General features: G+C 35.5%; 1 protein-coding gene across 1 annotated transcript; it reads left to right on the forward strand.

Moving 5' to 3' along the window:
• The first annotated feature begins 506 nt into the window (after nt 1-506).
• Nucleotides 507-16,019, forward strand: LOC128554998 (uncharacterized). The gene is made up of 4 exons (XM_053536341.1): nt 507-732; nt 6,941-6,996; nt 12,688-12,793; nt 15,520-16,019. Exons 1-4 carry the CDS (start codon nt 656-658, stop codon nt 15,668-15,670), a joined length of 390 nt encoding a protein of 129 aa, XP_053392316.1. The 5' UTR covers nt 507-655; the 3' UTR covers nt 15,671-16,019.
• The last annotated feature ends 3,197 nt before the right edge of the window (nt 16,020-19,216 follow it).

Genomic DNA, 19,216 nt, shown 5'->3' on the forward strand with positions numbered 1-19,216 from the left:
CAGTTTTTCTCATTTATATTTTAGTGAGCAATTTTTGTACTTATAACAGTTGAAACAGTATCCATTTCATGTACCAAAACTTTGTACTTTTTTGCAGGTAAATTTTATCATACCCACCCACTTTTTTCTAATTTCAAAGTATGAAAGTATGCGTCCCCTTAAACCCAAAACAAACAAACAAAAAACAGTACAGAAATATATGTTGAATTTTGCAGGTGAACAAGCTAAACGGTGCCGTTTTTCATGTATGAATTGATTTGCAAAACTGCAGATAACTTAAATTCATCATTTTAAATGACACTAGAATGGATACACTAGAATTAATCATACTCTGGAAACAACAATGGTGAATATTCAACTAAAAATGCAAAGTACACTTTCACTTCCTTGTTTACGACTCCATGTTGAAAATAGTTCTTACCCATAATGCCCCGAGCGAAAGTACACAGGTCAGTGCGAACGTATGAAAGCGCTACCGTAGTGTACACAATGATCCGCAGGGCCCTCGTACATCACCAACAGACTGCTGAAATCTGGGATCCCACAAATTTACTGTATCTATTTTCATACTGTAATCAGATTTCATCCGGGGCTCAGCATTTGCTTTGTCATTTGATAAAACGCATCTAACGAGCACGTATCGACGCTATGTACAATGGCAGATTGCAGGAACCAGGCGCAACTGACACAGTTGTACAACTCCGGCGTGGCAAAGGCAGAATATGTAACCAGGTAAATAATACGTTTATTATAACTTAGAACATTTAGTTGCTAGTATATTCATTGGTGCAGGGCGAATGTGCTTGTAAGCAGTGAACAAAACGACTGTTTGCAGCTTTATTATCTCAAAACATACATTGTACTAATGGAAAAATACAAGATAAAAATATATAATTTAGTAAAATGATAATAGCAATAATGTTACAGTAACTAATTATAAAGCGCGATCGATAAGTTCTAGATGCACTTCTGTCTCTAATGCTTGTAATGTGTGTGTCTCTGCACTTTGTTTGAAATGGTAGAAATGTATTGCCACGTACATATTTTGGGGAAATTAAAAAGTGTCATATGGGGCCTCCGTGGCCGAGTGGTTAAGGTCGCTGACTTCAAATCACTTGCCCCTCATCGATGTGGTTTCGAGCCTCACTCGGGGCGGTAAATTCTTCATGTGAGGAAGCCATCCAGCTGGCTTACGGAAGGTCGGTGGTTCTACCCAGGTTCCCGCTGGTGCTGAAATAATGCACGGAGGGGCACCAGGGGTCTTCTGCCACCATCAAAGCTGGAAAGTCGCTATATGACCTAAAATGTGTCGGTGCGACGTTAAACCCGACCAAAAAATAAAGTGCCATATACATACGAGTTTCGGTCCGCTGTTTCGCCAGTGTAGAACATCCTTTCTTGTTACTGTAAATGAATTTAAAAGCAGCTGAAATGTGAGATCATTTGATGAAAATTGATTTTCAAGCTCCAGTGACTAGGTCGGCCAAGGCTGTTACCACATACGGGAAACCAGTTTTGTCGTACGATGTGCAGCTGTATGCAAATTTGCGTTCAATGATTAAAATGTTGGTGATATCTATGCAATATATAAAGTCGCAATGAACAGCAATAAAATCGCTTGATGATCCATCAGAAAATGTCATCGAGTCTGTTCAAGCTTAGAGGTATCTCTCCTAAATTTACTCAATCAGAATTATAGGAAACTGCTTAAGAAAAGGCATACGGTACCCTATAACTTGGTGCACCCGAAAACCGTCTGAAATTGATTTACTTACAGAAAATTTATAATTTTACATCGAATGACGACGATCCCAGATCGTTGGACCTTATTGTTCGCCTACAATTCTCGTTTTTCTATCACTTTGGTCGAAAGGGGATAGGTAGCAAGCTAACATGGGTACCATTGGATAGATATTGGAACGTTTTATTGTTCTTACAAAAAACTTTTTATAGACGTTTATTTGTCTTACTAATGTAAAATTTAAATCAGATAACCATTTCCGATCAATAACTTAAAACCCACTTGACCCAGAATGTTGAAATTTCATAGCATGATTGGATATGCATATTAGATGACCCCTGTTGATTTTGGGGTCAGGTCAAGGTCACAGGGGCTTGAACATCGAGAACCTTTTCCGGTCGGTATCTTGAGAATCACTTGGCCCAGAATGTTGAAACTTCATAGAATGATTGGACATGCAGAGTAGGTGACACATATTGATTTTGGGGTCACTCAATTAAAGGTCAAGGTCACAGCGGACAGAACGTGGAAATTCATTTCCAGTCAATAACTTGAGAACCATTTGACCTAGAAACTTCAAATTTCATAGAGTGATAGGACTTACAGAGTAAATGACCCTTATCGTTCTTGGGATTACTCCATTAAATATCAAGGTCACAGGGGCCTGAAAATGGAAAAACGTTTCTGATCAAGAACTTCTTCAGAACCACTTGGCCAAGACTGTTGAAACTTCATAGGATAATTGGACATGTAGAGTAGATGACCCCTATTGCTTTTTGGTCACTTGATCAAAAGTCAAGGTCACAAGGACCAGAACATGGAAAACGGTTTCCGATCAATAACGCCTCGATAGCCTGCTGGTAGAGCGTCCGCGTCGAGTGCGGGAGATCGTGGGTTCGATCCCCGGCCGCGTCATACCAAAGACGTGAAAAATGGTACGAGTAGCTCCCTTGCTTGGCGCTCAGCATTAAAAGGGAAACTGGCATCTTCTCTCATACCATCGTGGCGATGGATTCCATCAGGAATGGAACTGCCTTCACAATCGACCTAAAATAAATTATGTTTAAACTAATAACTTGAGAATCATTTGACCCAAAACCTTCAAAAGGATGATAGGGCTTAAAAGAGTAGATGATCCGTATTGTTTTGGGGCCACTTGAGCTAAGGTCAAGGTCACAGGGGCATGAATATGGAAAACCGTTTCAGATTCATAACTTGAGAACCACTATGCCTAGAATGTTGAAACTTATTGGGATAATTGGACATGCCAAGTAGATGATCCCTGTTGCAGCCAACCATCAGTGTCTCTTTGACTTTCGCTTCTGTCCCCTATTGACTTCTTGCCTGTACTACTATGCATTGGGGGAGATGTGTGCTTTTCTACCAAAGCATCTTCTAGTTTTAGGTTCATTTAGCTAATAATATAGGATCTCTGTATCTATTTCCCTCGTTATATAGAGTATGACCCCTTTAACTGTTGGACGAAAATGTTATGCGTATGTAGTTATAACGGCAGTTTAATAGAATGGTTTTATCTGGCGGAAAACACACATGATGTAGACAAATGGTCAAAGAATGACCGTGTTACTTTTTAAGATATAATCTATTTTTACACATATACATTTTTGTACAGCATATATATTGCACAGCATACACATTTTGCAGTAAAGAAATAACGTTTTTTCTCGCGCTGGAAAAATAATTAATAGAAGTAAAATATTATTCAATGATATTTGGAAATAGCCGTACATAAAGAAAAAATATACTTCATATATAAAATTAAATCAATACATCAGATGTGGACATCTCCTAAGAATACAACAAATTTGTGTTTTACAAAAGTGCTTCTAGAGTAGAGTGTGAAAAAATGGGGTTGCGGAATCAAGCATTTCTTTTTTTTATGCAACCATCTTGCAAAATAATTTAGATCAGTTTGCACAGGCCTAAATAGTATTCCCTATATATTCAATATAAAAATGATACTTTTAATGAGCCGCCAAACATAGCTAGACCAATTGCAGAGAATAAATTCTTTTCTCATTTTAAACAAATATGATAAAACTGACATTAAATGAAGAGAAAATTAGGGGTTATATATCTTCCAAGAGATTTCTCTCGTCACATTTGTTTACTGTATAGGCCTAATCACATCAACTGCTGTGACCTGGTAGTACTGCTCATACTAAAATTGGCTTTCAATTCACTAATTACAACATACTCTGCCATTTGTTCTACCAAAATGTCAAAAATACATCCACAATGTTTAACCAAAAACCAGCTTTAATTGAGACGTCTGTGGCCATGCTAAGTGAAAAAATAGTGTTCAAAAACCTGCACACATGTCCGCCATTACGTTCCCACGCATGTTCCTTTTCAGTTCTGTCGTGATTGGATAACAAGGATAGCTTTTGAAAAAGCTAGAAAGTGGCTCGCTTAGCTCTTGTTATGAGGGAGCAGGGATGGAGCTCAAGTCAATAACCTTGGGACGGCCAGCACATACTTATGCGATCCTGCCAGGCATATATATGTTTTTGACAACACATAAAATGACGTCACTCGACCTTCAGCTATTTCCGGAAGTAAAGAAAATGAAAGTAGAAATGCTAAACTTGAAAACGAAGACCGTATTTTGATTCGTAGGTAGTCAGGGTCGCCCCATCTAAATGTATGCGCGTGGACTTTATTAGCTCACCTGAGCACGAAAGTGCTCAAGGTGAGCTTTTGTAATCGCCCTGTGTCCGTCGTCCGTCCGTCGTCAACAATTCGACTGTTAATATTCTAGAGGTCACAATTTTGGCCCAATCTTAATTAAACTTGGTCAGAATGTTACCTTCAATAAAATCTTGGACGGGTTTGATATTGGGTCATCTGGGGTCAAAAACTAGGTCACCAGGTCAAATCAAAGGTAAAGCTTGTTAACACTAGAGGTCACAATTTTGGCCCATTCTTCATGAAACTTGGTCAGAATGTTACCCTCAATAAAATCTTGGACGGTTTTGATATTGGGTCATCCGGGGTCAAAAACTAGGTCATCAGGTCAAATCAAAGGAAGAGCTTGTTAACACTCTAGAGGTCACAATTTTGGCCCAATCTTAATGAATCTTGGTCAGAATGTTACCCTCAATAAAATCTTGGACGGGTTTGATATTGGGTCAGATGGGATCAAAAACTAGGTCACCAGGTCAAATCAAAGGAAAAGCTTGTTAACACTGTAGAGGCCACATTTATGACTGTATCTTCTTGAAATTTGGTCAGAATGTTAATCTTGATGATCTCAAGGTCCAGTTTGAATCTGGGTCACGTAGTGTCAAAAATTAGGTCACCAGATCAAATCAAAGGAAAAGCTAGTTAACACTCTAGAGGCCACATTTATGGCATATCTTAATGAAACTTGGTCAGAATGTTAATCTTGATGATATATAGGTCAAGTTCAAATCTGGATCACATGAGTTCAAAAACTAGGTCACTAGGTCAAATCAAAGGAAAAGCTTTTTAACATTCTAGAGGCCACATTTATGACTGTATCTTCATGAAACTTAGTCTGAATGTTAATCTTGATGATCTTTAGGCCAAGTTGGAATCTGGGTCTTATGGGGTCAAAAACTAGGTCACCGGGTCAAATCAAAGGAAAAGCTTATTAACACCCTAGAGGTCACAATTTTGGCCCAATCTTAATGAAACTTAGTCAGAATGTTACCCTCAATAAAATCTTGGATGATTTCGATATTGGGTCATCTGGGGTCAAAAACTAGGTCACCAAGTCAAATCAAAGGAAAAGCTTGTTCACACTGTAGAGGTCACAATTTTGACCTAATCTTCATGAAACTTGGTCAGAATGTTACTCTTAATAAAATCTTGGGAGTGATTGACATTGGGTCATCCGGGATCAAAAACTAGGTCACCAGGTCAAATCAAAGGAAAAGCTTGTTAACACTCTAGAGGTAACATTTATGACCATGTGTTAATGAAACTTGGTCAGAATGTTAATCGTGATGATCTTTAGGTCAAGTTTGAATCTGGGTCTTATGGGGGTCAAAAATTAGGTCACCGGGTCAAATCAAAGGAAAAGCTTGTTAACACTCAAGAGGTCACAATTTTGGCCAAATCTTAATGAATCTTGGTCAGAATGTTACCATCAATAAAATCTTGAATGAGTTCGATATTGGGTCAGATGGGGTCAAAAACTAGGTCACCAGGTCAAATCAAAGGAAAAGCTTATTAACACTGTAGAGGCCACATTTGTGACTGTATCTTCATTGAAACTTGGTCAGAATTTTAATCTTGATGATCTCAATGTCCAGTTTGAATCTGGGTCATGTAGGGTCAAAAACTAGGTCACCAGGTCAAATCAAAGAAAAAGCTAGTTAACACTCTAGAGACCACATTTATGACCATATCTTAATGAAATTTGGTCAGAATGTTAATCTTGATGATTCCTAGTTCAGGTGAGCGATAAAGGGCCTTCATGGCCCTCTTGTTTAAAATACAGCCTTGAAATTTGGATGACATGTGCAGTTTTACACACCAGTCTTAAAACTGACTTTCAGTTACCATGAATTTGACCTACTGACCTACCTTCTTAATATTTTAGCATCAGCTTGCCATTTGAAACATGTGGCTCATGTTACTCATGTGAGCGATCCAGGGTCATCATGACCCTCTTATTCATGAAATCAGAGAGCTGCATTTTCAAGTACCTGTCAGTATCTTTACAATGAACATACTGTGACTTTAGAAATAAATTTCGCAGTATTTCAGAAATGAAATTTTTGACTGCATATGCCCCAGACGATGCAACAAACAACAAAACTTCGAAGTTTCATTGAAATATTATGAGAATTTAATACTTTGATCTTAGTTTAAAGTTTGACAAGGAGTCTTATGATTAAGTCCGAGTAAAATGTAGTCATTATCGAAGTGAAATTAACATCATTCCCCAATATTTCGGATATGTTAAATTTTTACGATATTAATGTCTTAAAACGAAATGATAATTCGGTGTTACGAAATACTCGTATGTTTTACGAAATCAACAAATAATTTCAATCAATGACGTAATATTTCATTTAAGTGTCGGATATTACTTAAGAGACTTGATAAATTTGTCAAAGAATGACAGTGTTTATTTCAAAATGTTATAAACATTTGGAATATTACATATAACAAAATATAAATACGTATCCTTGTTGCTTTATATAGACCGATGTCTAGCAGCGATGGTCAGAAACGTATTCCAGTCGTTCATCATGCGGGGGTCGCCTGACATTAAAGCCCCTTGCCGGCGGGGGGATAGAAAATGCCGGCTGTATCTCCATGCAGAGGGGTACGACTCCCCCGAAAATGGAGCCACCTGTTTGCCGTGGGTGGCGGCCCGTAAGCCGGAGAAGAGGGTCCTGGATGTTGAAGTGCCCCATGGCATCTCGGGGAGATGATGTGTCTTTTTACTGTTAGTTTCCCTTTTTCCCGGGAGTGGACCCAAATAACCTTTGGCCCTTGTTCGGTGTAGACGTTTTTGGGGGTGTTTTGGGCCCCGATACGATAAATGGGCTAGATGAACCCCAGGGAATTCTTTATTACGTTTGCATTTCTTGTTCTTCATTTTAAATTACTCTATGTTTTTTCATTTCTAGATTGTACAATTTTTGAACTTTTGCCAAATTTATGTTATAAAAATCAAATGTTTTCTTTTGTCAATTTTTCTGCGCTCAGAAAAATTTATTGTCGTTAACAGTTTAAACACTTCCTGTAATATGTATTTTCATTTATTTCCCTAGAAGGCGGTGGCTTAGGGTCTTTTGGTTGGGTAGGTGCAACCTTTTCAATCCCTTATTGTTTTCTGCAATAAGCGGGTGAATAAAAGATTGCAAAAATCGGGGGTATATCACTACATTTTCCCAAACATGATAAGTGGATATCCGCTTTTTTTTACATTTCCCTTGTTGGACCCGCGGGGGGTGGGGGCTGCGAGTGATGAATCAAAAAACTTTAAAGCATGGAAAATACAAATAAAATAAACGACCGCATTCGGAAACGACTCTGCGCAAGGAAGGGAGAATTCTTCTCCCGCCATTTGGCTCAAAACTATTTCCCTAGATTTCTTTGTTTCACCACCGACAAAAATTTTAAAAATGTCAAGTATTCTCCATTTGTGATGAAAAAACACTCGAGGTGTCGCTGTGTTCCAAAATTAAGAAATCGAAAGGGGACCTGCTGTGGGGGTTTGACAAAGCAGCGCATGCAAAAAAAATTTATTGGCATGACTCTTTTTTAAAACCCCCCCATGCAAGGTACCCACCCTTTCTCTAAAATCCTCAAGGGGGATCCGTTTTCCTGACTTGCGGAATATCGGAACGGAAAATTGTGCGAGAACTTGTGCGCAAATGTCATCTTAAAAGCATCAAAAAAAGAAATGGGCAAAAGAAACCCAAAAACGAAATATCACCCAAACATTTGGGTTCCATTTTTCCCTTCTGTTATCAACTTTGGGCTATCTTCGTAAAAAGTTTCAACTTACATTCAAACCTCTTCAATGTTATTTTTTTCAAGTTTGGCCACAATGAAAAGAATTTAAAAGCGATCCATTTGCCAAAATGCCCCAAGATGGATTCTATAAACAGACACCTGCAAATCCTTGCGTTTGGGGAATTGCGGGGGCCCCTTTCACCCAAGTTGGGGACTGAAAGACATGGAAGACGAAAAGGAAATTCCCCATGTCAAATTAAAGGGGGGGCATGGTTTCCTGAAGTAGCAATTCCCAATGCAAATTCGTATCTCCTCACGCAGAAACATATTTTCCATAAAAAAATTAACTCAAACAAATTACTCAATGTATTGATGCGTCTACGAAAAAGATTTCTTGTCCTTTCCAAATCTAAAAACGAAAACCCAAAACTCCCAGAAAAACCTGTTCAGCACAGTAGTTCAAAAGCAGTGCAAACCCAAGGCTGCCCCCCTGTACAAAAGTTCCCAACTACACAAATTCCGTCGCAAAGCAAAATTTAATCAACGTGGGGTGAGCAAACCCCAAAAAAAAAAATTGACTTAAAAAATGAGGTTTTTGGGAAAAGGGAAAAAAAGATCCCATTAAAACCATACCTTTTCCCTTTGATAGAACCGGTTGACGGGGGAGGATGTGACGATCCGCCATTATTGCTCCGCCCAGTGTAATTAGCAAAAAAGGAGGGAAATAAAAAGGGTTCCCACCCAAAAATAAATGCAACATAATACTTTAAATTTTCCAGTCTTTTAAATTTTTTGTTTCCTGTAAAGGGAAAGAAAAAATATCCTGGAATTGCGTGGACTAAAGCAAATTTTATAATAAAATTCTCCTTTTTATCAAATAAAATCTTCATTTGTGCCTTGTGAAATTTTTTTTGGGGAAACGGAAAAAAGTTTTTCAAAAATTATTCAGTGATAACTTCATAAATAACACTGAAAGAGTTCTTGGTACTCTATTATTATTAATAATGAGTTCAGAAAAATTTGTTCAAAAATACAAGTTTTCAATCATTTAAATTTAAACGTTTACATTGCATCGCAATTATATCTTTCGATTTACTTTACCCCCCCAAATTTAAACAAAATTTTGAGATTTTGATGACTTGTAAAAAAATTCCCAAAACCATTTTGTTAGGGGAGTTTTTTAAGGGTCTCATGAATTTTGGGGTGTTCTAACAGAAAACACTAAGGCAAATTTTAAAATTTTATTAAAAGAAATCCCCTTTGTTTATTAAATGAAATCCAAAATTTACCTTCACCCTGCAACGGTAACTTTTCTTGCTTAAATTGACAATTTGTAAACCCAAACTCTTTCGGATTTTGAAGGGAAAAAGTACGGGATATTGCATGGTTGCCCTTTTTCCAATTATTATTTCAAAACTTTCTAACTGCCATCAGACCCCCCCTTAAAATTTTCAAATTTAATAAAGCGCTGAAGAAATTTTGAAAGCTATGAAAAAATGATTGACTTTGGAGATTTTACTAATTTTTTAGATTTTGATGGGTTTTTTCAGTTCTTCGTCGATATGCTGACAAGCCTTCCAAAAACTTAAAAAATGGTAAACTAAAAAACCCGGGTAAATGTGTTTGAAAGAGCGTTCGAAAACTAGGGGGCCCATTAAAAAAATTCAATATACGGCCGACAAAAGAAAACCTACAATCGTTAAGATCGAGAGAAAAAGTCGCAGAACTACAAAAAAAAGAAAAAAAAATCATGGCTTCAAACTTTCAAAATTTAAATTTCTAGGTATCGGTTAAAAAGTTGGAAATGATTCGCAAAAAAAGGGGAAAAGGAAATCTTCAAATGTTTCCACTTCAAAGCACCCCAGTCTATTGCATCTAGAAAGGAGGACATTCCCAATACATTTGGTAAAATTTTTTAAAAAACTCTCATAACAATTATGATAAAAGGGTTTTCAAAACATAAAACGACAAAAGAAAGTAAACCCTTTAAAATTTTTTTTTCAAGAAAATGATAAAGATTATAAAAACCTTTTTTCACCACAGAATTGCTTGACGTTTTAGAAAAATGTCACGATACGCAGCTGGCCCTGACAAATTTTTTTTACAATTTAAAACATTTACCACAAGAATCATTAGACCTCCTACTTGAAAATTATAATTTACATGGGGAACTGGGATTTTTCCAGATTCCGGGGAGAACATAGTTATTCCAATACCCAAAACCCGGGGAAAGATAGCACTAACCCCCTAAATTTGACCCATTTCACTTACCAGGGGTTTTGTAAAAAAGCTAGAACTATGATCAATTCTAGATATTTTGGGACGAATTCAAAAGGCCCAATTACAAAATTTCAAAGCGGTTTTCGCAAGCAGCGCAGCACAACGATTTTTGTTTTACGGGGAAAATTTATTCGTGAGCATTTTTTAAAAAAGGCATTTGTGCTGTTTTTTCGATTTAGAAAAAGCCTTTGACACTACAGGAAATTGGTATTATGAACGATCTTAACGCTTAGGTTTAAAAGGTCGTCTTCCAACATTTAATCGCAATTTTTCAGTCGCAATTTTAAAATACGTGTTGGTTTAAAACCTTTTTGACTCTTTTGAGCAAGAACAGGGATTCCCACAATTTCTATTTTTTCTGTACACTTTTTGCATCAAAATTAATAATAGTGAAAAATTTTTTCCAGGGATAGATTTTTCGTTATTGTTTGACTTTCAAATATGTTAAACGTTCAAAAAATTTTTGTACATTGAAAGCCAATTACAGCGTGTTGGGAAAAAAGTTCAAAATTGGGCCATGGAAAATGGTTTTAAATTTTCCCATCAAAATCTGTTCCACTTTGTCAATTTCGGAAAAACATTGGCCCCGAGCTTTTTTTAAATGGTACAAAAAATACCTTGTTGACGAAGCAAAAATTTTTTGGTGTTATTTTTGATAAAAACTTTCTTTTTTACCACAATAAAATACCTGAAAAACCAAAAGTTTTAAATCGTTTTAAACTTTTAAAGGTAATTTCAAATACTGATTGGGGGGAGATCCAAGGTTTTTTTAAAACTTTATAGAGCTTTGATTAGGTCCAAGCTAGATTACGGTTTTTGGGTTTTATAGGTTCGGCCAGAAAATCGATTTACAAAGTTGGTACACCATAACAAAGGGTTTTTTTTTTTGCTCTTGGCGCATTTAGAACACGCCCCGTTTAAAGCTTTAGTTTTAAGCAAAAAGAACCTCCCTTCCGAGACGTGAAAAAAATGTCATTACAAAATTCTAGGGTATGCCAAAAAATCCAATCCCGTCATAAAACATTTTAAACCCCGACCCGGTTGTAGGGCAGAAACCCCAAAAAATAAATTTTTGGATTTCGCATCAGCATTCTATGAAGAAAACTGATTTTGATTTGATGATATAAAAAAAACTTGTTTGAATACACCCCCATGGACTTTGTTTCCAACAGTCTTTTTGATATGAAAACCGCCTTGAAAAAGTTTTAAACAAACCCTGAAAAATTAAATCCAAATATAATGAAATCAAAACACACAAAGATCATTTTCCAATTAAAGATGGTTCTAAAAATGATTCAAAGGTTGGATGGCCGCGTTAGCCATCGCATCAATCAAATTACGTTTTCCAAATAACGCACAATTTTTTTAGCCGAGGCAAAAGCATTGTTTTGGGCCCAATTTTTATTTCGAATATAATGAGAAAAGTTTATATCTTTTTCCCCCTCACTTTTTTTACAATCAAAAAAACCGTCAAAAGAAAATCCTCTATTCAAAAATACTTTTCAAGGTTATGACTATCTTTTTTAAAAATCCATCAATTCTGTTGGGTTCCTTCATGTTGGAATTTAGGAAATAAGGATGGTTTCCCCAGCAAAGAATCACTTTCATTAAATCAATTAAATTGAATTCCATAAAAATTTTATCAAAAATCAACAAATTTTATTTTAACAAAAAAGGGGTTTCCCGGGAAAAATGCTTTCGTTCAAAAACTTCGGAAATTAAAAAACCAATTTTTGGTGAATGGCACAGGGGAAAAAGATCTGTTCCGGGGGAAATTGTTCTTTTTCGTTGTCGAATAGGTCTACTCTTAACTCATTCGTATCTTTTGAACATGAAGAAACCGAAAGTTTACCATGTCAAACCCGCTTTTTATTAAAAATTTTTAATCAACTGGTTGACTTCGATCCCCAGGCAATTCATAAATAATGTAGAATCGTTTAAAAGATTGTTTGAAAAGTTTCCCGCCGACAAAATTTTGCAAATTTTTTAAACAAAAAAAGGCAATTCATAAAAATCTAATTTTTTTTATTTTTATTTTAAAGTTTTACAATTTTTGTTTGCAATTGCTTTTTCGCTATATATTATAAACCTTTTTACTTTAATAGTTTTTTTAGATGCTTTACAAAACGTAATTCATTTTTCTTTTTTCGGCGTAATGCCTTTTGTGTCGGTTCGCCGTAAAACCCAACTCATTCATTCATTCATTCGCCTGACATTAAACAACGGTGACAAGTACCTCCTTCATAAAGGTCCAAACTATGGAAAGAGTTCTGATACGGTTATAACACCAGCCTCCAATATGAAACAAAGGTAACGTTTTTACTGTAGGGATAATACACGTTTTTTTTGTGTGAAAAAATTGCGAAGCACGCGGGGTTTTTTGTGCCGAACCGAAAAAAAAACCCAGGCTTTACAGACGTTTAATACGCAAAACAAATGTGTATTGTCGCTTTTCTTGCATAAAAATAACATTACACGACGACTGAATGCATTGTTTTCATATGTGATGACTTTACGATTTCGGTACATTTTTAGTTACCATTCGGTTGTTCTTGGAAACGGTAAACATGTTTTAAATATCCATAACCGGGGCACACATATCAACAACACTACCAAAAGCGTGATTTGAAGGTTTTTGAGCATCTTATTTTTATTTCTAGTTATTACAAACGTTACATTACCCATAATTGTGCATATAACTTAAAAATTTGGTTAACAGGAACACAAATTTAAGAATAATAACTTTACATTCGAATTATTTTGAGTACGTACACATTTAGAGTACGGATGAGTACGAACGTAGTGACAAGCTTTCAAATGTTTTATCCGAATTCTTCGCGAAATTAGATAAAAACAATCCGACTGATACTTACAAAAATCATTAGAATGATTCCTACAAACAAACAATTGCGCAAGTTACACGCAGTTCTTACACATTCACGGTTATCAACAAAAAACTGAATCGACTCCGACTTCCAAAAGGGGGTGTAAACAAGGGTGGAGCGAGTATGAACCTTTTTGGGGGTAGTGCGTTTGGTTTTGGTAACTGGTACAGCAAAACATACTATGGATTAGATTGCACGTTTTATGCTACAAGAAGAGAATATTATTGAAGAATCAAGACGCAGATACCAGATGTTAATCTGCGCAGAAATACATATATACGTCACTATATATCACTAACAAAGCATTTCAAAAATAAAAATCATGTATTAACAGCACGTGAATTGCTTTGTTTGCACATGATTTTTCTCCCGTTAATACATGGGTGGATCAAGTAAAAAAAAAGTAGTTTTTATGCAAGAAATAACATTCATGCATAAAAACTACTTTTTTCACTGGATCCGCCCATGTATAAACGGGAGAAAAATCGTGTGCAAACAAGGCAATTCACGTGCTGTTAATACATGATTTTTATTTTTGAAATGCTTTGCCAGGAATATATGTATGTATTTTTGCGCACACTGATATTTGGCATCTGCGTCTTGTTTCTTCCATAACAACCACTTCTTGTAGCATTATAGATACAATGTAATCCATAGTATGTTTAGCTGTATCTGTTTCCAACCCCAAACGTACTGCCCCCATCAATGTACGCACTAGCTTCTCTTAGTGTTCACTCCCTTTACAAAGCGTCTGTTCAGTTGTTGTAAATAACTGTGAATAAATAAGTATCGCGTGTAACTTGTGCTATTGTTCGTTTTTAGGTATTATATTTATGATTTTGGTAAGTATCAGTCGGTATGTTTTTATCTAATTTCTCGAAGAATTTATATAAACAGCTTGGAAACTTGACACTACGTTCGTACTCATCCGTACTCCAACTGCGTGTCCGTACTCAATATAACTCGAATGTAAAGTTATTATTCTTGAAATTGTGATCGAGTCCACCAATTTGTGAAATGATATGAACAATTATTGGTAGTTTTAAGTTTGTAATAATGAGAGATAAAAAAAACCGCTTAAAAACCTTCAGGATGTGCTTTTGATAGTGTTGTTTATTTCCGGGCCCTGGATACGGATATTTAAAACATGTTTACCGTTTCCAAGAACAACTGGAATGGTAAATAAAAAATGTACCGGAATCGTCATGTCATCACATATGAAAACAATACATAAATCGTCGTGAAATATTTTTTATGCAAGAATAGCGACAATACACGTTTGTTTTGTGTATTAACCTTCGGTCTCGGTCACAAACAATCCCGCGGGCTTCTGCAGACGTTAATACACATACAAACGTGTATTATCCCTACATTTTTACACGTTTTATTACGTTTTAATTAACTGGTCATTTTATGTAACAGGAAAGTGATTCAGCTTTAATGACGTTAATCGGTTGTTTTCTTTTTGTAGTATGGAAAACGTAACATATTTTTTAGGGATATGTATCTATCATAGTGTGGCGCTTGTAGACAATCGTTTTGATCTCGAACATAGCCCCACCTTTAAGGTCATTTGTATGCATTAGGAACTGAAATTGCGGTTGTACCTTAACTGCTGATAAACGGTTTAACTGAAACTGAAAGAAATGCATTTGGACTGTGGATATTGAGGGGGAAAACAACATAAGTAAACCTTATGCATTGGTTAGCAACATTAGATCATTGCTAATATATTCTCTCATTCAAATACGTTTCGCTTTATCGATTAGCTTAGTAAGTTGGGCATATTATTTTAACAAAAAAGACGCGAGTTCGATTTTTGGCGAAGCGTATCCTTGACTATTAGACCGACAACATTCGAGTCTGGAAACACTAGTTCTGCACCTTGATTCATGTGGAGATGTTATTTAATTTCGAGAAACAAATCAGAAGTGGTAAAGAATCCAGGAGTAAACACTTGTCAAGTTAAATATCAATTGTTACATAACAAAACTGTACAAAAAAGTGTTGAATACGACAAATCCAAATCAAATCAAATCAGATACGTTTAAGACAAATAAAAATAGCAAAAACACATAGACTATGATATTTTTTCAATTATCAATAAATTGATTAAATTTCTTACTTTTATTTTCTGTTTATATTTTACAGCAACTGGACAACAAAGGAAAGTGCTCCTGTCCAAGGGAAGACTGTCAACGATTTTATGAAAAATGCTTTGCCAGACAAGAAGTACAGTGTTTTACGCGGAAACCATTGTCAAACCGCAGCGAAAAAGGCCTTCTCCCAAGCAAGAAAATAAAAACAGACATTTGTACTTCATGCACAATAAGTGCGCGTTTAAATTTAAAAACTTTAAAGAGTAGTCAAAAATATGAAAATTGGACTACAAATTAAATGGTCTTGTAACATTTTTATTAATACTGTACATTTTGGCCAGCTTATGATTATCCTATAGCTGTATCTTCAAAATTGTTTGTCTGATTAAAAATCACTTCTGTTTATGTTTTAGAAAATTCTATTTCATTGTATTTCTTTTAATATATAAGTAAGTAGCTTAATAGTATCTTTATTTATTTCTTATATCTACATTTATAATATTTTCTACTGACAATTCTAAGTTACAATAATAAATCTTGACATCAATTAAATTGCTTATTTATCTATCTTTTTGTCCGTAGCTACTATATAACACACAGTGTCTATATCTCATATTCAATTTAAAGCAAATTATTAAACATTATTAAAAAGAGATGTACATAACGTTTTTGCATTGAAAACAAAATGCAAATATTAGCTCACCTGACCAGAGGCTCAGCATAAGCTGGCCCTACGTCCATTGTCTTCATCCACAACAATAAATGTCACAGTTTTGTCAAATCTTTATGAAACTTGATCCGAATGTTTTCCTTATATATGACGAGACCGGTACTTGGTTATCAGGATAATAAATATGTCACTAAAAGAAATGTTAACACTCCACTTTGAGGCCCTATTTTTCATGTCAGAATGTTTGTCTGTATGAAATACATTGTATTAAGTTCAAAACTGGGTCATCCAGCATCACAAACTAGAACAAAGAGGTCAGTTCCCTGATCTACATAACACCTGATTGGAAAATTTGTCCTTACGCAAGATGATTTAAGGTTGATCCGAAAAGGACATGTTAAATAATTCTAGCTTTTATTTTGTCAAATTTATTCCCCTTACAATTTTTATCAAAGTTTTGCATGTAAGAAGGTTTCTCAAAAAATACCACTCATGTCTTTGGCATCTTGAGGTGACATCACGGGGCAAGTTATATAACTCAATCGTTTATTTTGATAGAATTATGCTCCTTTTTAACATAGAAAGCATTTTCTTCAAAAAAGATTAAAATTCTACACACATCTTTGGCATCAGCAGATGATTTCATTTTGAATTTTTTATAACTCTTACTTACATGTTGGAAAAATTATGACCTTTTTCACTCATAAATGTTGAATGTAAGCAGGATTCTCAGGATCTGATGATACACAGTACTGAATTCTTTCAAATACTTCGTAAGAGTTTGGCAGTGTTAAATGGTCATTCTGAACCAGGTTACACACCATCTACGTACAGATTACCAAATAAAGCATTTAACGGCTCTATTTAAACTCATTACTTCATTATGTATCCCACATGAATTAGGGGAGATATTGATTTAGTGTTTTGTATGTATACCACAGTTTCTCGACACCAGCAGACAGCTTTGCACCAAACTTCACAGAAGTGATCATTGCCAAGCCTTGTGTTGCACATCGTCGCCATGTTTGGTCCGGTGATTTTCATTAGGGGTATGGCTCTTGATTTGTCAAATTTTGTAATGTTTTGATCACTTTTTATAGTATTGCTTGTACTTCCACCAAACCGTACAGAAGTGATCAGCGCAAAACTAATTGTGCATTTTGTCGGCAAGTTCCGATTTTCAGTAGAGTTATGGCCATTGATTTGTCGTAGTTTACAATGTCCGTGCAACTGCTCCGATATTACAAGGAGGATTCATAAAAGTAATCAATGTCAAGCTTAGTTGAGCATATCTTTGGCATATTCCGGTTCCATAATATATGACCGTTATTTGTCAAATTTTATGATGTTTTGGCTACTTTTTTTTACCACATGGCAGATCTCCACCCTTATCGTTCTGTGATTTTTAGCGAGTTATAATTATAGGTTATTAGCTTTGTATGGGGAGATATGCACGAGTTCTTCTGCGGAAATATTGCTCGACTTTAGGAGCGCAATATTCTTCCGCTGAAGAACGAGTGCATATTTCCTGATGCAAAGATAATAACCTTTTAATTACGCATCTACACGTATAAATATAATGTAAATATCATAATTTTGTTCAATGGCCGGAATAGGATTGACAATACTGAACTAAATAGAAAAAATAGTGCAACAACAAACACTGAATTACGTCACGCACCCGATATGAAATTCAGGCGTCAGTGTATGGAAAATATTAACGTTTCCGGTACCAGTGTAACTTAACGGGGAATAGAAACTAGTATGTAATAATCTTGGATTTGTCGTACAGTGTGCATATCATCGGCATATACTGGTTTAATGGAACCATTGATTTGTCATTTTCTATTACGTAAAATTCAATCATTGATATGCCTTAGTTGTATATATTGTTGGAATGTTATGGTTCAGCGATTTTCACTGGAGTTTTGGTCATAAGTTGTGGCATTTGACAACGTCTGCGTGTATTGCGGTCAGGGTTGTTAATAATTACTTGCAAAAGTAATGCATTAAATTAGCATTATTTGGAAAAAGATGGCATTAAATTAGCATTAACATTACTCATTTTTATCAAAATAATGCATTAAATTAGCATTACATAGGGTGCATTAGCATTAGCATTACCATTACTTTTTGAGAATGATTGCATGTTATTATCACATACACTGTTTGTTTTTCATTAACTCATTTTAGTTTACCTAGGTCATCCACATGAATAGTTAAATACATGTATGACTTCCTTGTATTATATCTGTTTTTTTTCTTTTACCATTACTTTATAAAAACAAAACAAAACAAAACATCTTATGTTGAAGTACAGCATGCATGAGGATTTAAATTATTGGAGAAAGTCAAGTACCTGTTTAATGACTCCCTAACAGCCTAATTTAACATGGCATGTAAAAGCTAGCTGCCTTGAGGTCTTAAACATCACTATCAGTGGCATAGTGTTAATTGATAAAAATGTGTCAAAAGATAATAGATTCTGTTTGATATTTTGGGTGACAAATCTAATTATGTCACACTTCTATGGCTATTATAAATATGCAATTTGGAGTTGTCCCAGGTTTTAAATGTATTTTTCAAAATCTTTCAGGTGCACATTGAACAAAAGGCAATTATACCATTAGACAGTTTATTAAAATCAAACAACAATCTATTAGAGAACTGCTATAAACCTGTGTAAATAACAGCATACATGTGTATTATGTTTTTTCCAGTGATACAAAAAATAATGCCTAAGTAATGCTAAGCATTAGCATTAGCATTACTTACTTTGGCATGCTTATCATCTCCTTGATCGGTCTGAACAAGTGATGTTGGTCAGGCTCCGCTCAGGGCACAACAAGCTCAATGCTCACATGTACAAGAAATACAGACTGACATCATCGCCAACTTGTCCATGTGGTGAAGAAGATCAGACTGCGGAGCATATACTTCAGAGATGTAAAAGGCACGACCAGGAGCGAGCTGCGGCTTGGCCAATAGATACCTCAATCCACCAGAAACTGTATGGAGGCATTGAGGATCTTAGGCAAACCACAAGTTTCATCGAGGCTACTGGTCTGAAAGTGTAGAT

This window comes from Mercenaria mercenaria, unplaced genomic scaffold (assembly GCF_021730395.1).
Source record: "Mercenaria mercenaria strain notata unplaced genomic scaffold, MADL_Memer_1 contig_928, whole genome shotgun sequence".
Lineage (NCBI taxonomy): Eukaryota > Metazoa > Mollusca > Bivalvia > Venerida > Veneridae > Mercenaria > Mercenaria mercenaria.

Excerpts from the sequence above, each read along its gene's own strand:
- LOC128554998 (XM_053536341.1), top strand. The coding sequence starts at position 656 with ATGGCAGATTGCAGGAACCAGGCGCAACTGACACAGTTGTACAACTCC. Across the intron at positions 6,997-12,687 it reads AGTCGTTCATCATGCGGGGG|TTCGCCTGACATTAAACAAC; the intron begins TCGCCTGACATT and ends TTCATTCATTCA. Across the intron at positions 12,794-15,519 it reads GCCTCCAATATGAAACAAAG|CAACTGGACAACAAAGGAAA; the intron begins GTAACGTTTTTA and ends TATATTTTACAG.